The sequence below is a fragment of the Motacilla alba genome, chromosome 2, assembly GCF_015832195.1.
Source record: "Motacilla alba alba isolate MOTALB_02 chromosome 2, Motacilla_alba_V1.0_pri, whole genome shotgun sequence".
In the NCBI taxonomy this organism is placed as follows: domain Eukaryota; kingdom Metazoa; phylum Chordata; class Aves; order Passeriformes; family Motacillidae; genus Motacilla; species Motacilla alba.
The window spans coordinates 85,494,899-85,519,663 of record NC_052017.1 but is presented as its reverse complement, the minus strand read 5'-3'; the positions used below and the strand labels follow the sequence as shown (position 1 = coordinate 85,519,663).

The following is a 24,765-nucleotide window of genomic DNA, read 5'->3' as shown; positions in this document are numbered from 1 at the left end:
ATTGAGATTCAGAGCTATCCCTCTTCTTTCAGGACAGGGCAGGACTATTTCACAATGTGAAGCACATCTCATTTTCTTATCTAGGATTTAGAAAATATAGGACAATGCATTCCATGGTACAGACCAAAGAAAACTTGGGAATTAAATGCCCTAATTGCATTACATTTTTTTACCTCCCTATAAAAAAGGGAAGAGAGTAATCAATGGAGTCAAAAATCTGCCTTTTATTCCCTCCCTGCCTGGGCTGAAAAACAAACCCTGGTTATCATTATGTCTCTGGGCAGAAACTTGGTACTTAAGCTGTTTCCCAGGATGAGCCTTTCCAGGCTGGTACCTGGTGGCCTGTTTGACTAGAATCCCTAAGCACCATGAAACTGGTCTTTTCTAGACAAAATGTGTTTCATGGGCCTTCTCCACATGATCTAAAGATGGCCACAGCCCAGACCTATCTTCAGCAGCTCATATGTATCTCTCTCTGCTCTCTGAAGCCTGTCCAAGACAGAAGCACTGAAGGGAAGGAACAAACATCTCACCCCTCACTGCTCTTCCTTTTCCACTAAAATGATGAGAAAAGGTATCTGGAAATTAATGACGAATCATGTCAGCACAGCCCTTTGTCTCACTAAATTATGTATGGAAAACCCAAATAAATTCTCCAGGAGCTAGAGATCCAAATCTCTGCACATGCTGATTCAGTATTTAATATAATAATCTTAGGGAAAGAAAATTGTCTCAAATCAAATGAAACTAAGTCTCTAAAACATGCTGATTCAATAGTTAATATATTAATCTTAGGGGAAGAAAATGGTCTCAAAGCAAATGAAACTTCATTTCATCAAAGCCCTACTGTCCCTCAAACATAGTAACCCAAATAAAGTCTGGATGTCCAAGCAGAAAGTAGACAAGACTTGGCCATGGTAAAGAAAGTCTTAGATAGTGCAAAGGGTTTGTTAGCTAATTAACACAATATCAGAGCTGCTAATTTAACACTTTTTTTTCCACCAGAAACCCTTCATTATTGAAAAAGCTTCACTTTACCAGTTTCATTGTCACTGGTTAACTTGTCCTCTCTCTCTTCCCTCTCTAAAGTGCTGCTTGCTGAGGATATACTGGATGCAGAACAGTTGTCTTTTTCATTCACTTCCTCATTCTGCCTCTCCTTTTCACTGAGTATTGCACTTTCTTCTTGCTCTCTCTCTGGTCCTTGCTCCACCTCACTCTCTGGTCCCACCTCTGCAGCCTCTATTTCCTTGGGTGTCTCCGTTCCCTGTTTGGCCTCAGCCTCAGCCTCCTGCTCTGGTTCTGGTTCTGGTTCTGGTTCTGTCTCTGTCTCTGGTTCGGGTTCACTGGCACTCACTGGTGGAGAGAACAATGGGAGAAAGAGATTCACTTAACAACAGAGCCGTCTCAGGTTCACCCCTCAAAACGAGAGCAACGTGAGAGTTGTACAAGTGCCTTATGGAAAGAAAATAAAACGCAAGTCCACGGAGTGCTAAGGAACATTAGGAGCAACAGACTGATGGATGTTGTGCGACGACAGCATTGCACGTGAGAGTGGCCTGGCAGGCCCCCTCACTCGCTGTCTGGAGCCAGCCCACTGTTTTTATACATACTTCCACAGCTGCAGGGTTGGACTCGCACAAGGATTTGAACGAACCAGCAGAAAATGGGCATCTCACCTGAGCATTGACAACTCAGTGCCTAGACAGAGCCAGGAAAGAAAAGATTTAAAAAAAAAAACACAAACCAAACAAAAAGGAGGGTGATTGTGGCTTTTGGTTGAATTTTCTTTGGGTTCTGGAAGAGTTCTTTTTTCACCTGATGAGGAACACTTCAACAAAAAAAAATACAAATATTAGTTTTAATAACACACTTGAATGGCACAGTCTCAAAATGGCACTGTCACACATTTGGCTGACAAAAACCATATGTTGTTTCATGCACATTTACTTCAGAATAGCCACATCAAAATTCAGCAAAGTTTCCAACTGCCTGGCATATGGCACATATTTAGTTTCCAGTTGGCTGGCATATGGCATACAATGAGCTTTTTTTATCAGTTGGCACACAGCAAACACTGTTGATAGTACACTTGGTTTCTTCTTCCCTGCTTTCCCAGTAAAAATAATTCATTCACCTTTAGAGGTTTTAGCAGTAACAGCAGATTTTCACATGCAAATATTCTCTGCATGCTGCAAAGAAACTGAAGAGCATCCACACATATTCACATCAAGAAGCTCACAGTTCTCTGAAACCTGAAATGGCCATGCAAAGTGTGGCAAAAATGGACATGCATGTTAGCTCTGCATACTTCCTGAATTCCCTCTGTACTACATCTTGTGGGTGGCTGACCTATTATGACCAAGTCATACTTGTTTTGTCCCTCTGTTAACTATTTTTCATTACAATACCGCAAAAGAGTCTTCTGGACTTCTCATTCTTTGGATTACACAAAATATAATGAGAATTTCTTCAGGTATTTCATGAACCTTAGAAGTCACACTGAAATATTGGAATGCAATCTAAATATTTCAGTCCTCTAGTGAGCAGGTAAGTTGATTTATCATAAGTAAATATAAGCCAAAATAATGAAGAACATATTCTTCTCCATTGAGAACACCTAAATGTCTAATACTAGATATTCAAGCACCTCTGCCCATGCCTCGTTTCTCCAAATGTACCTTACCTATGCCTGTATCCTGGACACTGCCTAGGAGAGAGTCAAAATTACGGAGGGCTGTCAAGAAGTTGGCAAACGCTGATTCTCACCACAGCTGTCAGTGTGTAGGTATAGAATGAGAACATTTTAAAGTCAAGCCAAGATTTGAATATGACTGAGATGAAAGCTTAGGAATTCTTCAGGAGTTCCTGGAACTAATGTGGTACTTTAGCAAGAAAGATTCTCAGCTTGTCATGGTTCAATGGTCCATATATACAAATGTCACCAATTCATCCATGAATAATCATAATTTCATACAAGTTTTAGATATTTATCTCTAAAAAATCCCAAAAAACAAACCAACTGTCATGCAATAACCAAAAAAGTCAACTCCAACAGCTCAGATGGAGAAAGAAGCTGATTAAAACATGGCCAGGACTCCTAAAGCTTACTGCAACCTTGTCATCATGAAGCCACACTGAAGATTCAATAGAAAAAAGTCAAGGGAGATGTAAGAAATGCTTGAGAAAATTTGAATGTTTAAAAGAATTCCAGATACTCTTCTAACAAGAAATATTCCACACATACCAGAAATACGCAGCAGCTTAGCAAAATCTAATACATAACAAAGAGTAAAGAGCACTATACTGACATCATCTGCTCTTTTGAGTTCCAGGAATAAGAGAATCCAAGTACTGGAACAAAACAAGGATATGTTGACACTCATTTTGACAGCCTCTCTCTCTCTCCCTATAGTGATAATATCAAACAATCCACCTATAGCCAAAATCACTTGAAAACAGTGATCTAAGTGAGCTAAGTCCAGCAGCACTTCCCTTGAGAAAGGGAAAAATCAAAAATCTGATCAAATCTGCCAGGAAAAAAAAAAATCAAATCTGCCAGGAAACGCTATCAAGAGAACAAAGCCATCAAGCCAGACATGTGTCTATCACTTGCATTTCCATCATGTAATCCACTGCATTGATATTAGTGAGAGCTTCTGAAGATGTTAAAAAATAGAACTCTCAGTGAATGCTTGGTAGTGGCCTATTTGAAATGAGCTCAAACTTTCAGTCCCACATCTACTGGGTCCATTTTCATATCAGACAAAACACTAAGTGGCAACCTCACAAATGGCAAGAGAAATAAATAACAGACCAGGCTCTGTCCCCTGTCTTCAGACTTCTTGCTGGTGGAGACTGCAAAGACTCAGGAAAGCAAGCCTGGTCAAATCAAAAAGAATCAACAGCAAAGAAGGTGCACCTGAGATGTTAAGAAGCATGATACCTTTTTGAGATGATCTCTTCCAAAAAGCAAGCCTAAGAACTCATAATGTGGTTGAGGGATGTGGACATTTCCTTTAATACTCAATTATAAATCAACTTTGAAGCAGACACAACATGCTGTATCCTGCTGATAAGAACTCAACCCTCCAGCCCTATTAGCCCTTAGAGAGAAGAAATATCTCTCTGGGCTCACATCTAATCCTCTGTCAGAGCAATTGATTAGCCAACCACATCCCCAACTATTTTCTCTGCCTTCCACTTGGAGGTGTGAGATAGATATGCTGAGTGTCTCTTGTGGATGCATACAGTAAGTCTGAAAATGTCTACGTCTGCCCAAGACCTCTTGGTTCAATTGTTCAGGCATTGACTAAAGTCTTGGCTGTTATCTCCCTTCAGCTACTCAAGCACAGGATTCCTCTTCCTCTGAATTCTGCAGAGACTCTTTATCTGTCCCTACTCCCACTCCGATCTTTTCCTCCCATTCTTTGTGTTGGTAAGAACAGGTGTAGACTGAATTGGCTCTTTCTTCGTGCAGTCAGAAATGATCATTTTTTTGTCTTCCAACCCCCATTTCTCCTCAGACTTTCTGGATCATGGTTCCTTTGGCTCTGCAACTGGGGCTGCATTGGCCTCATTGCACGCTCATGGTCTGGTGCTTCCCCATTTGCTGAGATGCTCTTATCAGCCATGCTTTGGGCAGCATTTGAACCCTGCTCAACTACCACTGTGTTCAGAAGGTCTCCTACTGTCCACCATGTGCACTTGGGTTGGCCTGCTTACTTTCTTAAGTGCTAAAAAAGCTGCTTCTTTCAGAGAAGGGTTCACCTGAAATTCCTCTGTAGATTGACTTCAGAGATGTCTCAGTTTTTGTTGCTCCTCCTTTACTGCATACTTGCACTCCACAAAATATTCTCCAATTAAATTACAAAAGAGTAAGTACCTGCTCTGAAAAAAAGAAAAAAGTTCCTTTTTGCAGTTACGGGACTGCCTTCATTTCCTCTGAATGCCATAATACAAGTTTTACAAGAGTAAGTCCTACAAGACTTGATTACTTCAGTGGAACCAATTGTTTTATATGAGAAAACACTGCAGCTCAATAAGTCCAGATTTTTATATTGGGTAATGGTACTGACACATTTCACAGTGTGAGACAAAGTTCCACAGACAGAATCTGTTTCCTTCTTAATACCAGTAGATACTGGATTGGCCAAAGGATATTTCAGCACAAAAGGAATAAAATAAATCTGACTTCAAAAATCTCTTATTGTTTTGCTAGTAGATGAACACTCTTTGCCTTTGACCTCAGGTTCTGAATTCTGCATATGAATATCACACATCTGTTAACACCATTCTTGCAGAGTCTTTAGAGCATCATACGCACAGAACCAAGGAACTGTTTTCACCCTGCAGTTTCATTCCTGCTTGGGAAGATGGTGAGCCCCATATTAAAAGCAACTGCTTGGGGTGCAAGTAATCTGAGTTCTGTCCATGGATCTCTTTCAGCTTTTCTTACAACTGACTTGAGCAATTTAATGCTTAATTTTCTCTACCTATTAAGTGGGATTCATAACCCTTCCTAAAACCAGTAAAATTAAGATTTTAATTCAGTATGGAGCATAAGGAAGTCAAGTAATGGTATAGAGACCATGGCACAGTGTCTACATTAAGCCTGTATCCTGCTGGCAGATATCCAATAATATGGGCACTTCCAGATGGTGTGTCCTGCCCACATGCTCATGGACTACCTATGATCTTTCCAATACTCTTGGTAGGTCTGAAAAAACAGCCATTCCCCATGGCCAGATCCCACTGAAGTATGCAGACTTCAGGCCTCTGTTTAGGTTCTGTCCTGGCTACCTGCCTGCAGCTGCCCTTGGCTGGAAGGCTACCCTGCCCCATCCATATATTCTCTCCTTGTGGTCCATTTGCCAGGCTTCCAGGTGCTGCCCTCCAATGCCTACTGTTTTGCCAGGAGTTTTAGTAGAGATGTCCTGTCTACACACATGTTGATAGCTTTGCCATATTCTGGCTGTCTGAAGCTGCCCTGTACACCTGCTCTAAATGTATTCTCCAAATGGTTTGTGCTGTTCCATTTCATGCTGCAATTTTTTTTAATGCTTCCAGGAGAAATATGTTAAAATAATCATCACAAGAGATACTTGCTCCCTACCCAGCTCCGAAATCCTAATGGTGGAAAAATCCAGCTTATTTGCTCTAAAAGCAATATAGCATTAAACAAAATGGGTGTTTGGATATTTCTGACTATCAATATTGGAGGAAAATAGCTGTGGTTTCTAAGTTCAAATGATTCCACTGAGACTCTTCAGGTTCCAAACAAGAAAACTGGGCAATATAATTGGGAAAATATATAAAACTAAATAAAATAAACTTCACCTACTTAGTACGGTGAGGACAAACATGTGCAGCATTCAGTATTTGTAACATTTTTCTTAAATTGCCTTGCTTTATAGCATGCTACCAGCCATAACACTCCATAAAACCAAGCAGTGCAAGTTACAAATGCATTAATCACCAATAGCATGTAGCAGGAAATCAAATAAAATAAAAATGAGTGATGGCGATAATTTGCCCTCAACATGCATTCTAGCTCCCAATGTTAATGCAACATCATGTGGTGCAAATATAAATCTGTATGGCATGTGTTGTTTTGAGGACTGAAGGAGAGGTACATGATGCAAGTGGCAGAATGACATACAAACATACACAAAAAGCATTGCTCTGTACACCAATAAATTACATGACAGCAAACCAACCGTGCAAACACTAGTTGTACTTTCCTTTTTACTAATTGTGGTCTCTTTCAAGTCCTTTATGACTTGTGCTACAATTTTAAGAGTTTTTTCTTGGTATTAAAAATAATCAACACACTCCCCCTGCCTTCAACTCAAGAACTTTTCAGTTTGTCACATTCAGCCTGTGCTCTACTCGAAGGTTATTATAATCTTGGCATTCATCTGTTGCATTTCTTTCAGGGAATCCACATACGCAAAATCTGTTGGCAGGAATACTGTTTGTCTAGTATTCAGTAACTCCTCATATATAAGGAACATGACACTAAAATTAAGACCCTCTGTATTCTCTATTTTCTAATTATTCCATTTGAAAAGCAACAGACAATGATAGTATGAATCATAGCAACATTTTGCAATGTATCCTATTATTGAACAGATTACATGATACTCAAATCAATGCAAAAAAATAGGCAATTTAGGAAGACAGGATGAAACAATGTAAGACCCTTTACTCTGCCACCTTTTAGATTGTATTCTTGCACTCATGCATCAAAAATCACCATCCCAACAGAAACTGATAAACCCAGCATTGTTTCCCCTACCCTCCTTTTCACTTACCTTCTGAGGGCTGAGGAGTTCCACACGGGATGGAAGGGGTCTTCAGCTCTTCCTGGGACTCTATGGATGCTGGGCTGACGCACTTGGGTACAGGTGAGGATGGAGCTGAAGGAGATCTCAGGTTCAAGGACAGCTCACTTCTGCCTCGGCTGACACTCCGACTCTTCAGCTCCTTCTCATACTCCTCTGCTGCCAACTTCTCCAAGTATTTGTATCTGAAAGTTAAATTCCAGAGGGTTTCCGTAAAGAAAAAGAAGCCTGTGGCTGATGCTTGTTTATGGATGAAACACCTGCAGAGAATGAGCTGACTTCCTGACACAAGGAGTACAGCACTGAACTGCCTGCTTGCTCAATCTGCCAAAAAGTGCACACTAAAGCGAAGACTACTGCCCTGAAAAATGTTAAATTTCTCATTACAATACAAAAGTAAAAACCAGCAGAGTTAAAGAACCTTCAGCTATAGTATTTTGTCTGCACAGTCCTCCTTTTTGGAAGCATTTGCCCGTCCTCCTTTTCACCCTCCTCCTTCACCTCCTCCTCCTCTTCCTCCTCCTCCTCTCAGCCCTCCCTCTCCCAAAACTAAAATGGGAGAGGAATAAAAAAAACAAAAGAAGAAAAAAAACCCTCCAAACCCAGAGCCCCTTAATACTGGTAAAAATTGCCAAAATCTGAGACTTGCTGTAAGGAGAGGAAAATGCAGCAGACAAAACCAGATCTTCCTGAAAATAACACCAATAATAAACGTCTGAATTTACTATCTAAAGATTCGGAACCTGCTTCTATTTGCTCTGAGAGCAATGCACTGGAATTCACTTTGTTCTCTCCAGAGCCTACAATGGAAAGTTTTTTTCTTTTTTTTTATTCTGAAAAATTTCTCTGCCGGACTGAGACATCCAATAGCTTGTACCTGACGTCACATGTAGTTTATTCATCAAAGTCACTTTAAAAGAACAAAGATACATCTGTTTTGCATTTTAGGCAGGCAGAACTCACTAACTGTTTATTAAGACCAGCTACCAATCATATTCTTCATAGTATGCTTTATACATTTCGACCAAAATAACTTTTAAATATGTGCCTGTTCCAGATGTCTGCTAATTTTATCCACCATTATTTCCTAAGGAATAAATTCATGAATACAGCTGGATTGGGCTTTAGACTGTTTGCCTTATCCACAAGTGAGCTGTTAAGCAGGTTAATCAGGACTACTTCTTCTGTCCCTGAAACTCTCTGGTCATTCCCTATAATACACTGTTGTAAACACTTCATAACATTGAACACCTCCTCCCTTCTGCATCACTGACAGCCCAAATTAGTGTAAGAGGGTGCACTAAAAGCAGGCAGGGTAAAGAAGTCAGCCATATGTGGCAACAAACATGCTTACTACATATGGTAGCCACACACACATGCACATTTGCAAACATTCATACAGAGGACAGAAATGTGTCTTTGAAGAGCAGTCCTTGTGTTTTTAGAGGCAATTTGCCTTACTGCAAACAGCAATAATGAAGAACAAACTCATTTTCTTTTATTCCTCCAGAGGTATGCACAGGCTTTGAACAAATTCTGCAAGAAAAAGAACCCCTACAGACTCTGGATGAAAATATAACAAGCTACATACTTGCATGGTTATAAAATAGGAACTGTTTACAGTTCTAACATGAAGCCAATTCTCGAGACTGAATCTTGCCTTTTCAATAGAGGGGAAAGCATTTCTCTGGCATCAGCATGATGTTTTGTCACAGCTCATGAAGCCATCTTTTCTTTGAATGTTGGTCACATACGTACGGTGCCTTCCACCTCCTCACAAGCAGAGCAGATGGAAGTCCAGACTCATAAAGAACCATTCAAATTGATCACTTGGCACTAACAGGTACAGCCCAGCTGGCTGCTGCCAAGGGGATTTTGCAGTTTGCCAACAGACTACAACAAAGATCTGGATGGATCCTTTTATGATGCGGGGAGCTACAATGTTTTATTGTCCTCAGCTCTTTTTCAGGTGCTTTAACATTTTCTGTAGCTGCGTGCTGCACTGCCAACCAGCAAAGCAGAGACTATCATCAAGAGGCGACATTTCAAAATGTATCTGATTATTATACTGAGACAAAAAAGGGAACCAGAACAGCAACTCCAATGGCAGCACCTCAGCAGAACTAGTTATGAAATGGGAAGCTAAATAAATAGGTATAACTGAGAAATAAAAAAGATTCAAGAATCAGTTATTAACGCTTCACACTTGATAAATGACATTATTGACATAAATGACGTCTATTGACGTAGACCAAAATCTGAAGGGGTTGAAAGGATGAGCTACCACACCTCCACTACAGGATTGACAAATTACCCCTGTTTATGCTGCCATATTCTTTTAAATCATGGAAACCTGCAGACATCATCTCAGCTATGCTGACTCTTCCCTATAGACAAGCAGTTGAAAGTCTGTGGCTATCCATTTGGTATTCCTCATGAACATAACACTAGATTTATCATCTTAGAGTAGATGAAATTATAATTTTGAGTTCTCTAGGCATCTGAGTAATGCCCTGAGGGCAACTTAAAATGTTAAGGTACCAACAAAGTCATGGGGATGGAGAACATTTGAACTGTACCTCACACTGGAGAGGGCTTGGGAGCTTTCTTGACTTTATTCTTTAATCACCACTGGAAAACACCCAACCAAGCAAAGGCCTCAAATCATTGAACAGCAAGAACTGATATGGAGGAAACATACAAATCAGTTTTTAACTAGGATTTTAGGCATCTTGACTATCGGATTTTCTTATAGTCTATGCACTCTATTAAAGCAAGTTATCATGCAACTTCCTATAGAAAATAAAACCTAATTTGTGCAAAAGTGTCTGTAAAAAGTAGTTCCAGAATGCCAATGCAATGGACTACTGGTGCAAGAATTCATTTGCAGAAGTTTTCTCCAATATTTATCTGCTGTCAAAGCAAATATGTCTTTCCTCTTTATGAGTAGGAACGGATAGTTTGATTTTTCAGTTCAAAAGAGCCCTAAGGATAACAAAACATTACTAATGGAGGGTGAAATAGTCTCAGATTGTGCAGCAGTGATGGTGAACACTTCCTCCAAAATACTCCAGTTGGCATTTTCCCTTACAACTTGAAAGTTCTGAAGAACTCACTTCTCATTTGTTTCAAAACTTGCAGATGAGCATGTTCAATGAAGGCTTTACTCAGCTCTGATGATGCTTAAGTGCTCAGATGCATTTCATTTCAGAAAATGCTTTAAACTATTTGCAATTGTTTTGGGATTGGAAGCACAATGGAAAGCCCATCCACCTTTTCTTACTCTTAGAGATGTTAAAATAATTTTTTAATATTAGCTACTTCAGTCTCAACAGGTAAGACTTCAGTCTGCAGAAACAAACTGTATGATGATTTGTGAAAAAAAACAAAAACACCTCAAAACATAAAAGCAATCAGAAAAAAACCCAAGTTAAAACATAGCAACACAATGATTTCTGAGATGGCTGCTCTCTTATTTTGATAATCTAGCTCCAATTCTTGACAATCCAAAAGTATCTCCAGAGAGTAATCTCTAGAGGACCATAAAAGCAGAACTGAAGCACTCTGGATGATTTTTCATCTATTTGTACAGTAACTTGCATATTTTCCAGGTAAAAACAAGCACTCCCTCCAGGATGCAATTACTAGCAGGGGTAGAGATGAAGCTACTGAAAGACAAAAGTCCTTAGCTGAGCATTCCTTGAAAAATATGCTTTTATAAGCACATACCTCCCAGCCTAGCCCAGAGTTTCTAAACTTGTTCATTGAATTAAAAAAAAAAAAGGAAAAATAAACCCCAAACCCTCCGTCCTTTCAAACATGCATTTAAATAAAACTAAAACAATGCCCCAATGATAAACACTGCTAAGCTTTGTAATTTACTTGCTGATGTTTAAAGAGATCGGCAAAGAAAACTTGGCTCTAAAAGATAAAAATATGCTGAGAGTGGGTCAGAACCATTTCCATCAGCCTGTTACTGCAGTTTTGCAATGCTTGTGACCCCAATTTCCTTTATCCTCACTTGCCTTTTCTGACCCTCCAGAAAGCTTGGGACCCACTGGGTGAAAAAAGACAGGCTTATTCAATTTACAACTCTACTAAATTTGGGCAAATTTCTGAGGCAAATGGGGTAAGCTTATTTCCCACACAAATAGATAAAGGATCATCAATCATTCTTAAGCATTCTCATTGCTCTTCATTTATTGCTGTGCTTACAGCTGGACTTCATTCTGCTCTTTAACAACTTCTTTCTTATAGAAGCCTTTTGGAATAAAAGTGTTTTGTGCAAGCAGAGTTAAAAATGTAAACATACAACAGCTCCACAGCAAAGAATATCGGAAGTACAAACAGCCAGAGGGAAGCATAGGGAAGGATGGATGTATGACATACAAACCTCTCTTCTCTTGCTTGTCTTAGTTCTTCTCTTTTGTCTAAATAATCACGGCTAGAAAGAGAATTACAGTAAATTGCAGCAGAAACCAGAAGAAAAAGGTAAGTAATAGAAATATAAGTACAGTAGGAGAAACCAAGAGTGGTACACACAAACTGATCGGAGGCAAAGAAGGCTGTTGCCAAAAAAACTGTTTGTTTTTGCAAAAATTGCTCAAAAGTGTACACTTATCCATACATACATCACCAAATATGTAGTTTGGAAGATCATTAAAAGTAATTCTAAGAAAACCTGCAAAAAGTGAAAAACTTGAAGCACGCTTTGCAACCTGGTATGTGAAATGAGATTCAATGAACTACACTTATCCACAGGGAGCAGGTACATGAGTGGCTATTAAACCGTCCCTCATTTGCTCCATCTCAGAATGCCCCAAGACATTGACTGCAGTTCCAGGCTGTGACCTGAGGTAATGAGCAAATGCATTGGCCTTCTTTCTAAGGAGCCTTTCCTTAGTGAGTTCTAGTTGCCACGGCTAGAAACAGGACAGGGGACTGGCTTTACAAAGAAGGACAATTCTGCATTCCAAGAGGGTGTGTGCAGCATCATTGGACAGATAACCTTTCACTTCCTTATTTTTCACATGGAGTTTTAGATACAAAAAATCCTTTTATGTCAGCTGCCACTCCCACAGCTCCTCAAGTAACCCATATATTTAACTTTTGCCAAGTCAAGTTTGCTGGATGCTTGAGTACTATGATTTCAGGCAGGCCTGCCACATCCACAAACATGGATGTAAATTTAACTCAGAGCACAGCAGAACCCAGCAAATGTCCTGTCTCACTGTCACAGCAAGATGGTTCCTTACAATATATTTCTAATATTTGGTTGAATCTGGTAGACAAAACTGATGTGATCTTCACCTTATCTACTAGATTCTTTCACAGTGTAAGCTGTGAGTACCAGAAAGATTTTCAGAACTACTCCTTTTATTAATAACTCCTCTTTTTTTCCCTTTATATTGTGTCATTAATGAACTACTTATCATCTATTATACCAATAGCTATCAAACATCTGGGTGCAAGTGCTCTTTAAAAGTCCTTTAACAGGGAACACACGTTACTGTTTCAGGCCATCTCCACAGGCTTTGAATTCTGAACTGGTTATACTTTCACAATATTTTAAAAGTATTCCAGGAAATCTTCAGCAGGCAAATTTTAACAATACTCTTTCCCTTCTGACAACTTTCACTCTTCCCTACAGCTGAAAAAGAACCACTTTATTTTAGGACATATTGTTCTACAAATGCAATGGGTACAATAGTCCTTCTACTGAGAAAAGTGATCATTCTGCAAACCATTCCTTTAGTTAGCAATAGCTTATGAAGCTTTGTAGCTCCTCTCCTAATCCTCCAGCTCTCGTATCCTCCAGCTCTTTCACAACTAGTGATGCTTTCCTTTAAATTATTCTCAATTTGTCAATAATGGTGCCAGAACCTAGTGCAATGTTGTTGAGGCAGAGTTGGAAAGAATGAGATAACAAATGAGTCATGATGGTAAATCCAGTACGGCTCACGAGTTTAAAGACTGAATTGCAAGTGCTATTTTTAATCAAAAATACATCTTCAGAGACTGGGTTTCTAGCCAGACTGATGATATGATAATGAAATCCCAGGAACTCTCATGAAACTGTCCATGACTGCTTGCTGTGACTTTGTCTTCCCCCTGCCAGACTGTTTAATTAACTGTGGGATGCTGTCTGTGAAGTCTGTGGCTTTGGGGACCCTCTGCTCAAACAAAAGTTACAACTTTTGGGTGATCACAAAAATCAAATCCAAAAGATAACAACACTGAGCACTGAAAAATAATCTTAAATATGTAGCACAATTATGACATTTAGTTAATCAGTTTCTGACTCTGAAATAAAGGGATGAAAATGTATATTATGATTTTTTTTTCTGATTTTAAGAAATCTCTTTCAGTGACAGAACAACCAGTGTAGCCAACCTCTACTGAAATGTGCAGATCTGTTATTCAAACAGGTCAATCTGCCAAATGCCCTGTTGGCTTTTTTGGTCTGGGAGTTTCCTTTCTGAAAGATCATGTTGGATGTCCATGGCAGCCTGCTGCAGCCTGATGATACCACTTAAAGGGAGAGTTTTTGGAAGAGGCTGGAAGACTGCAACCTTATTGTTTCTGTTTCAGGAGGACTTGGGCAGTTCCTGGCTGCCAAAGATCCTATTATGGTGCTCTTCCACCTTCCCTCTGCCTCTCATTTCCTTCTAAACTAGCTATCTTCTGGAGCCAGGAGAATATCAATCAACCACTCCTAAGTTACTCCTCTTTCCAAACTTACAGAATCACAGCCTGTTTCCACTTCTTACTAAAGGGATGATTACAGTGAAAACAATCCTGCATACTAATAAACAAGCTAACATGAAACCCTGTGCCATCTTTTCCATAACTACCAATTATAAGGCTACAAAACATTTATATTACCATTCTTAAAGTTATTGAATTATGTCTTCTAAATACTAAAAATAGGTTTGCTTTTCACTCCTGTCTATGAGGAAACAAACTGATTTCTTAGTGTACACTCTTCAGACTGAAGGCACACAATTTCAGGTGTAGATTCCATATCTATCCTTGGCCCAGTGCAGTCTTTATGCTTAATGTCTCTGGTGGGATTTCTAGGCATGGACTGAAGAGGTTGAGGGGGCTTGTCTCTTACTGGCCTCAGGCAGCACACCCTGGGATCCACATCACACAACATTTTCTCATACACGAAAATACGAAGTCCCACATTCATATGACATTTGACATTTGTCTGGCCAAGGTTTGAACAGTTATTTTGGTCATTACCTGCTATCAGTTGTTGATTCCAGGAGGAAGAGACACATGTTCAGAAATGCAGGAAAAAGCAGTCAAAAACCACTGCCATACAGCAAGACATTTTTACTTTGCATAACTTAAAAGCAAAAAGATGTTTCAGTGCTGTCCCTTCTTCCCTTCTTGATACATTTGTCCCACTGTTTCACCTTCAAATCCTATGCCTCACTGAGATTGTAATTTGGTGAGAATATTAGCTAATAAAATTGACCCTTTGTACATACCCAGGCAGTGTAATTGGCTGCCTTTAAAAAAATAGCTTCTTTATTAAATGCCTAAATTCGTGATGTGTTTAAACTATCAGTTTTTAAGATACTTAGATCAAGAAAAATATCTAAAGAGACAAACTATTCATCAATTCAATTATTTTGCAGTTGAATGTCTCAATGACTGATCAATCTATCACACATGAAAGCAAGATACTGAGAGCAAATTTGGGTCCTACTTGAATTTGTTTCTTTCTTCACGTTCTATCCTTTGCAACCTTTCTTCTCTCTCCTGACGCCGTCTTTCTCGTTCTGCTGCCAAGGATTCCTGGTGCTGCCGAAAAGATGATGTAAGGAGACCACCCAAAGCTGGCCTGCAGAAAAGGAAGATCAAATTTCTCAGTGTCATTTTTATTGATTATACTGGCAAAAAATGAGTAGCAATCATGAAGCAAGTAACATAATCCCAACAGAATGACATGGCAATATTTATGTATGGGTCTTTCAAAGCACTGGCTAAGCATCTTCTTGCTAAATTGATTATAGATTCTGCGATGAGCTGAAGAAAAACAATTAGGGAAGGCTTCCTAAATAGCTAAATTTTTAAAGCACAAATAAAGTATTTGTAAAAATTCCTCAGTCTGTTTCAACTGCAATATTGTCTATTTTTTTTTTTTAAAGTTTATAATCCCGTTAATAGAAAAGCTGAATCCTGTAAAGGATTTTTGAAATTTTAAAGGAAAAAACTGTTATGCAATGACGTTAAAAACAGATGTGTCACAAACACCTGAGAATCCTCTATAGAGAAAAAAAAAAAGTAAAGGAAGATGTCAGAAGTGCCCTAGAGAATTCAAATGCTCTCTTACCTATTAGGCATATTTTTCCTTTACACATAATAAATTTGATTATCATTATTTCCTTGCTGCATGTGCTATAAGAGCAAGATGAATCTCTTAGTAGAACCTATCAGTAAAACACAAAGTGTCAGTCTTCTCAAACAATTTGTAAAAACTAACAGAAATGATGGCCTCTACATTAAAAAACTTTTTAAAGATATAAAGCAACTTTTACATTCACTTATAGTTTGGTGCTGACATAGATTTTTTTTTATTGGCTTTACTCTAAATAGTACTTTGTATGGGAGAGTGGGTCCTCTTACACAACCTTCCCCCAACATGGTGGTATCGGTACCACCAATCTCTCACACGGCAACAGAGTGACCGCAGAGTAAACACATCGTGTCTTTCTTTCTGTCTCTTAGACAGGAAAATATCTGTATTGTACAGGGCAGCTTTACACAGATGCACACTGATTGAATTAGACTGATAAAATCAAAAGGACATAACTCATGTAGAGAGGTTTCTGTGCATTGTTGTAACATGAGTTTCGCAATGAAAGGATTAATGAGAGAAATAGATACTGCCTTTTGTGTAAAAAGAAACTAAACCCTGCCTGCCTGGAGGAAGGTTCCTTAACCAGTAAAGCAAACCTGAATAAATTTTCCTTATTTTTAAGAACTCAGACCCTCTCCCTTATTTATTTACTCGCCTATGGCTGCACACTGTAGGCATTTACCATAATGGCACCAATTCACTAGTGAACATAGGTGCAAAAGAAGATAAAAATATTAATGCAAACTTATCTTCCCCAAGAGTCGATGTCTGTATAAGCAGGAACACCACAAAACAGAGCCATTTCAGCCCCACTGGCAGCAGGGCAGCCTGAATATAATGTCAATAATTTCAATAAATTGCATTTCAATATGTCATATCCCACACGCATAAACATTACATAAGATGGTATAAAACTTGATATTCTGTAAGAGTCCTTGCTGGCACTCCTCCAAAGCTACAGTATCAATGCTGGATCACACTCAAAACCATAAAAATCTCTAATATGCTTCAGCACTAAGAAAAGGGGGGAAAATCCTCAAACCCTGACAGTCAAGTACATGTGGTGAATTTTCCCTTGAGCATATTTTAAATTTATTTTAACTTTTGACCTCTTAGTGAATGTTTCAAGAGAAAGCTCTTAGCAAAAACAGTAGCACCACTGTACTAAAATTCAAAACCTAGAGCTCCATGCCTGTAGTAGCACAAAAGACCATGGCTATATGGCTAGATAAAACATCAGAAATTACTTTTGGAAGGGGAAAAATGAGCAGTGCCTCCATGTGAAGATATATGGAAATTAACTAGGAGAGATGGCAAAAGAGGGTCCCTATCAAGTCTTTGTTTTTATCTATTTTGTGTATTCAGCTTGATATCCCATCCTGCCCAGCTGCCATGAAGTCTTCAAACTCCATTTAGAGTCAAAGGAAAGTATGGCTTAAAAGAAGACTGAAAGAAAATTAAGGGGAAGGATGAGGTGATGCTGAGAGACCAAAAGAGTGATAGTAGGTGGCACATCATCTAGCAGGTTGGAAGCCTTCAGCTCTGACTGAGCTCTTTGAGGCCCTACAATAAATGCACATTCTTATGCAGGGGATTACAGGGAAATCACATGGAGATGCACACCCTAGTCCTGCAGATGAGATTCTAAGCTAACCCTGGTAGTAAAATACCTCCACACCTTGTTTGGAGATTTAATCTAGCATAGTTTGGCTAGCATTGCTCACTGGGATAAAATTTTCGACATATGAAGAGCAGCACCACAATCTAAATAGACGATCCACAACTGTACATCCAGAAGAAAAGCCAGTGTCTAAAGAACTGAAAATGTTAACTGGCCATCTCTTCAAAATGAATCAAATCAACAGCAATTTGTCAAAACTTGGAATTCCCGTATTTCTCACCGGTTCTGAGTGCGTAATTCAACTGAGTTACAAGCTGTGAACACACATACCCGATTTGATTCCTTTGTCCCAAACACAGCCCTATCGTGTACAACAGTTTGTTGCATGAAATGGTCAAATCCAACAGTCCAAGCTGCCAGAAGTTTCTGTACATAGAGGCCATAATTAAACAGACAGGAACACGGTCAGCTGACCCCTTGTGTGACACTGACTTCTTGAAGCACAAATAGTCAAGGCTTTGGGTCTTCAGTCACATTTAGAAAAGGGCTGGCAAAGAAACAACAGTGCTATAGTTGAGGTTATGCTCGCTTAGTGGTTACACCCACTCAACCACACACATCTGCCCTCGATGGGGACCACACCTCACACCAAACACTGAGACCAGCTGCCTCGTGAAGCCTCATGAACTCACAGCCTCACTGCAGATACCAAACACCATAGTTCAACTGGTGTTTGGGTGCACCAATACTCTTTTTAATGTGAACTGCAATGGTAAATGCACAGTTTTAGTATTTACTAAACTCTATCGGTAATTTTCTACATGTGCATAAACTAAACCTGGGGTAAGCAGGTTACTTTCAGGGTGCACAAACCTGTACAGCAGCCAGAGGAAAAGCAAGAATTAAGGGATATTCCTCTCACATTCTGAACAATTTGAAAAAGGATTTGTCTACGTAGTTTGTTGACAAAATCTGATTTTTATTTCTGTATTTCCCTGGCAATAACACTTAAAGTAAATGTTCCCTTTCAGTTAACACATACTTGAATTGCAAATGGCAGCATGACTGGCCAAACCAGCTGGTGGGAAGGCTTGGGCTTAGCCATTGGGTAATTTTGTTGCTTTGATGCTGTTTGAAGGGTGACAGTGCCTTCAGACCTCATGATTTTCTAGGTCGTATTGCTGCAGGCTGCATTTTAAAAATGGATAAGCAAGAAAAAGGCTAAAAAACTTCTGGCATTGAATCAAAGGTGATAAGAGATTTTAACAGTAAAGAGAATGTGAATGCTCAATGAAAGCATAATAGAGTGATCACTCACAAAAAGGGGTAACAGCTAATATATGCCAGCATTTTAGTGCTGGTGTCATATGTTACCAGCTGGTAATATCAACCATTTGTTCAGCTCCACAAATCCAATCCAGAAGGATGCTTACTCTGACTACTATTTTTAGTCTTGTAGAGAATGCAAGGCTATTAAGAATGGACTGTTAATATAAAAAATGTTAAGAAAAGCTTTCTTATGCCCGCTGTTAAAACCAGTAAAAGCCAAACAAGTTATGCTATTACTTTCTCATTCCAGAAAGAAAATACACAACCAGAAAGTGTCTAGGTCTGTGGACTTGTGAACAGAGCTCCTCACCACAGAATCAGGACATGGAGCTGAAGAGGTCATTAGTAACTATCCTACTGGAAGAGGAGATAGGAAAAGGAAAGAATGGGAGGGAAAAAAAAAAAAAAAAAGACGGCAAAACATACACAGAGCTTAGGATATGAAGCCAAAAGGTTGACTATAGGCCAAAGCTCTCCTGAATAAAAATTCAGCTAGCCTGACCTACAGCATTTAACACAGCAGTGAATTAGTAATCATTATTATAAACACAAATTCATGCGGATACAAGATCTCTCACACTTTTTTGCAAATTCTTGCAGTTTTCTGAAAATACTCCATCACGGACTATACATTGTGAAGGGGATTATGTGCCCTGAATTACTCTAATCTTGTTGCAACTGAAGAAAATATTTCTGTCTTACTGAAAGCAAAACTGAAATTCTGAACTTCAAACGTTCCTCATTAACTTAAGCTCTGAGATACTATTTTGTAGCTGCCTTTCCCTCTGTTTAGTGAATTTTAAAAACTTGCTAAATAGAAATGATTATCTACAGGAAGAATACAAAATACAAATGTATATTTTTATGAGCTAAAAGAATTTAACAGATGACTTAGGAGAGGAAATCCCTTTAGGTCATAAGGTTAATATTCAGGATTGTCTTTAATACAACATGGGGCAGAGTCATTAATAACTTTAATATGGGAGCACTAATTACATAATTGTGCAAAATGCTCCTGTTCCAGCAGCCATGGGAATGCTATACTGAGGGTACAACAGTAGGCAGCTCCTACTCGGCCTTAAGTAACTCTAAAGGTCTCTTGGCTTATACAAAATAAATCCATTTTCCAGCTTAGAAAGAGACAAAAGGGGAGGCAAGGCTGCCAAGAGCCATATTGCTTTTCACAGTTAAAGAAACTCCCCGTGTGTTAAGTCTCCCTACATGACATGGCAAATTCAAAAACATGTTGATATAAGACTTTGCAAACAGACTAAACATTACTTAAGGAATCTTTATAAAACTTCTCTTAAAAATAAACATAAAATTGAGAGCTAAAACTACTAGTGCTTCCTTTAAGAAGGAAATTTGAGAATGACCAAGAGTAGAACTGATTAATCTTAGGCTTTTAAGTGGTACAGGGGACTACCCAAATTAGAGCTACAGCAGGACAGAGCTGCACACAAAGCCTGGGCAACACACAAGGACTTTCTACATACACTCTCCTCTTCCAGCTGACCTGTGCAGCTTTTACACTGTGCTTCTGTCTTTCTCCAACCTGCAGCTTCTCATCCTCATCTGAGTTACACCTTGCCTGGAAGTGACTTACAGAACCCAGGTGTAGATTGAGGCCAAGGTGGGTGAGTCCTGAGCATCAGCACTGCACATGGCATGTTCAACCAGCAACACTCTGCAGTCTGAAACCATAACCAGTTCATGCTTCTGTTTAAACATATGCCCTATGATGAAGACCACAAAGCTACAATCAAGAATATTGCTTACACAGTAGTTCAACAAGCAGCTAGGCCAGTGCAAGCCACCACTGCTTCCCAAACTGTAAATCATTGAGTAATTCCTAAGGTCGTTTTTCCTCTTAAAATCTCAGCAATAAAGTTGAGGCTTTTGCCCTGAGCCACTATTATCAGCTACCAAGCTATCCATTCCTCATCATGTTACTCAGAGTGAGAGATGTGCTTGGCAGTTACCACAAGGAAAAATCTCTGGTCTGAGAGCCAGAAGTACACATAGAAAGAACAGAAAGCCAAGGAAAGAGGAGCAGTTCTTGGGAGAGCAGCAGCTTTGTAGGCTGTATAGTAGGTCGTGTTTCATAGGCTTTTGTTTTACCTTAGTGCTTAACAGCTGGAGGAAGGGAACTGCAGAACACAAATTAGTGATAAATGGCTAACAAACAAACAAACAAAAAAAGAACCTTCATCCAGCAACATCTCCCTGGTGTTGTCAATTACTGAGACCTTTCATTTTAGTAGAAAATCTAACTGAAAAGCTGTTTGACATTCTCAAGGAGTTTCTTTTTGGTTTGTTTTGTTTTGCTTTAAAGAGAGAAATTTGAAAGACAGCACCAGATTTCTAGCAAATCACTATTTCAGGCACCTGGAAAGAGAATAAAACTCAAAAGAAGAGTATCTGCAGACTTTTGCTGCACTTTTTGCTTATGCTTCAGGTATGGTGTTTAAGTGTCAGAGGAGAAAAAAAAACCTACAATCTAGGCATGCTAATCTCACTGTCTGTGACCTGTTTTAGAAATAAATGTTTGAAGGTACATTTCCTTTAAAACATATAGAAGAACATGGAAACGAACACTCAATATTCAAAACCCTGAATCATGGGAGCCCAAGGTAACTACCACTGTAGATCACAAAGCAAGTGAGATGGAAAACATATTAAAGAATGTGAAATATATTTAATATTTCTTAAGCCTATTTTCTAATGCTCTGGAAAAGCTGGAGATGCTTCAAACAGGAATAATCTACAAACACCATAGCAGGCTTTTACCAGGCTTGGAGATTTGGAAGAACTTCTAAGGGATCAGCCAGAGGTGGAGACTAAGTTCACAGTGACTGGCCAAGAGCCTCAAGAAGTGGAGGTTTGCGAGCTGAACTTTCTGGCATTTGATTTAACAGACAGAGGTGAGACCATGAACTCCAGCTCCTTTGGCAGTGCCCTGAGAAGGCTTTCTGAGCTAGGCTGACTGTACTACTGTTTGACTGTCCAGCCCAGGAGGAACCAGCTCCTGGCAAACGCATCAGGAGAAACCCACCCTGGAAAACACACCAGCAGGATATTTTTCTGGTAGTGGAATGAATTAAAGCTGGTGCTGAATTTAGGAGCTCTTGCCTTAGAAGTTACACTCCTTTGTGATCTCCTCTAAGGATAGCCATGATCAACAATGCAAACAGTTCACCACCAAAGGGACACTGTGAGAGCGTGTGAAGCTTTGCAAATAACAAGTTTGATGTCCTGGGGCAGAATCCAGGCTGCAGTTTCAATGTGAGTGACTGTCTTATATTCCGAGTCTGACAAAGCAGTCTGGCTCGACAGAAATATCCTAGGTGTGAGCATAAGGCATGGAAATACAGACTAGTCCTACAACACCTTCTGCCCCCAGGCAAAGGGCCAACTTGGAAGGACAGAAAAATGCTTTCCCCCTGATGTGTCTCAGTCATGCACTGCTCTTCCCCTTTGTTATTAAAATTTATGAGGTTATGAGAGTGATTTTTAAATTGTTTTATTAACTGGGGAGAAAGAGTTAATTGGTGATTGAAGTTGTGAAGAGTGGGAACAGTGTATTCATGGAGCAAAGCACTCTTTGGCATTAGAAAACCGGCACCCTGGGTTATACTTCTTATGCATTGGGAGCAACTTTCACAAGCAGAGAGATACAAGAGAACTGATACACTCCTTCTTCTCCCGCAGTGAAGGGCTGAACAGAAAGTGCCCTGCAATTTGCCCTCCTTCAGCAGGATTCCCATGGCTGCAATATGCACTTCACAAACATGGCTCTCCACAGGGGACCCAGGGAAATGAGAGAGAACAACAGCATTGCAAGGAGTTGCCAAAAGGCTGCAGCTGTATTTAGAAGCAGTAAAGTAAGCCTTTTCTTCTGCTCTACAATCAGAAATATATAGATGATGTGGATTTCAAAGAACAAAATCCAGCTACTTTTGCACTGACTTATCCTGCTCTTATGATTCCCTACTGATCTCAACCAAAGAGGGTTTTAAAAGTATGAATGTCAAAATGTCAACCACACTGCTTCTTTCCACCTAAGTTGTAGCTCTTGTTTACATAAGCAATATGCAGCCAAGGCTTTGAAAGGCCTGTCAGGGCAACTGAATGGAGCATGAATCACTGTGCTGGGCACTGCTCGAAATGCTGCTTCTTCCTTCCTCCTCATCCTTGAAGGTCAGATAAACGGTACCAGGACCTGCATCTGAAGCTCTTCCCGGCATGATAAAAGACAGGAATCTTTCTGTGAAGGCTTTGCATAACTGAAGCATAAGCTGAAATCAGAAAACACACCTCAGAGCTAACCATAGATATGCATCTGCTACTTATCAAATGTCTTCCTCTCCCCCCCCCCCCCCCCCATCTTTTAACTTGTTTTGGGTGCTTTAATCCATGTTAAATTTTGCCATCAGGAGGTAGGAAATAGTGTTTACATAATCTCAGGCAAACACCATTCATAGAAAACTGTGAAAACCTCCACAATATTTTCCATTTACTAATTAGTGCCAAGCATTGCATCATGCCCTACATGGCTTACTCTCCAATAAGCAAATTCCATCTGTCAGTCTGTATATGGGCAATTCTTCAGTGCATATCTTTCAGGACAATGGAATTAAAGGCTTCTGCCCTTCTTCAAAGCAGTCAGTTCTTTAGAGCTTGCAGAAGTATACATCTGCAGTGGCAGCACTCTCAAAAAGAACAGGAGATTGCAAAACGGCATCTGAAACTGTAAACTTAATTTTCTTGAAAGAAATAACTGCATCTATTCTGCAGACAACACGCAGCCGTGGTGTACACATATTTTTCACACTTCTCAGAGACTCATATGCAGGAAGCATCAGGCTGTAAGATCACTCAAATATTAAAATGCAAAAACCCTGGTGAGTTTATGAACTACCATGAACAGCAAGCTGCAAATTTAAACAGGAGTACAGAGATTTTTTTTTCATGTGACGTGGAAAACAGCAAACATAACCTGAAGGAAAGACAGAGATGCGATGCTCAGTCACTTACGACATGTAAGAGACAGCTGATTGTTGAAGGTAGAACACTTTATAGTTTCACAGAAAAAAGAAAGATGAGGTGTGTTGGCTGGAAGATGCTGCTAGAAATACTGGCTTCAAAATATAAAATATTTTCCTAGCAGTGATAAGAAATATTGGAATATTTTCAGGACAAATCATGTGCTGCCACTTGAAAACACATGAGAGTACAGGGGTCTTTCATTCAGCTTCTGTGAGACCCATTATAGGTCACAACAGATGATTGCAGAGCTCCCCTCTGGCCTGACTCTCCATGAATCTGCAAATTTTACAGCTTCATCCTGTGGGGCCAAGGCATTTTGGCTCCAAACCAGCAAGGCACTTACGCAGATGCTGAAATGAAAGCTGGCTTTCCTCAGTGGAGCAGGGCCAGCACCATCAGCCTCTTGCAGGACAAGTCCAACCATCTTTAGCCATCTCAGTGTTTGACCACTTTGGGATTTTTTTGCCGCAGTAGCAATCAAAGGCTTACAAGAGCAGGGGCTTGAAAATTTTAAACTTCCAAAGCAGCAAGACGCTTTTAACTCTTGCTTATCTTGCATCTATTTTGCTGAGGTAAATGGGGTGAATATGCTGGTGTAGAGCTTTTTATTGTGGTTGCACTTGGCAATTATTTAATTGAGATCAGGAAAGACAAATTGAGGCAAGGTACTCCAGGAAGATGAGCAAATAAAAAACAATGCCTTTCTCCAAAGAGAAACCTAATCTAATTACTCACTTGGAAAAAAGGATTAAATCAATACCTCATGGCTACAAATACATGTATGCGGGAAGAACCTAACTTGAACCATTCTGAGTAGCAGTCTGGAAAGGATGTGAGGCATTAGGAAGGTTGAAGCATATATACATACACACACAAACACACATACATATACAGAAATATGCCAAAGACTCATTAACAAAAATTAACTGGAATAGAGAAAAAGAGTCCTGTAAAAAACCTTAAGTTCAGAAAACAGGGTGGAAGATGTAGTTTTTATTAATTAGAGGCCAATTTGGAAACAAACAATCCAAACCCCATCTGGCCTA

At 39.5% G+C, this 24,765-nt stretch overlaps 1 protein-coding gene across 13 annotated transcripts in view; it reads right to left on the bottom strand.

Annotated features, from left to right (window-relative positions):
* The window catches only part of FHOD3 (formin homology 2 domain containing 3), a 376,649-nt gene that overhangs the window by 66,177 nt on the left and 285,707 nt on the right, over positions 1-24,765 (bottom strand). For 7 of the 13 annotated variants that reach the window (XM_038126866.1, XM_038126862.1, XM_038126863.1 and 4 more), the window contains 4 exons: positions 15,067-15,201; positions 11,740-11,790; positions 7,317-7,531; positions 1,039-1,356 (listed from right to left, as the gene is read on the bottom strand). In XM_038126866.1, coding sequence (XP_037982794.1) covers positions 1,039-1,356; positions 7,317-7,531; positions 11,740-11,790; positions 15,067-15,201 — 719 coding nt within the window. The remainder of the gene's footprint in view (positions 1-1,038; positions 1,357-7,316; positions 7,532-11,739; positions 11,791-15,066; positions 15,202-24,765) is intronic. The other 6 variants (XM_038126864.1, XM_038126867.1, XM_038126874.1 and 3 more) reach the window with 2 other exon arrangements.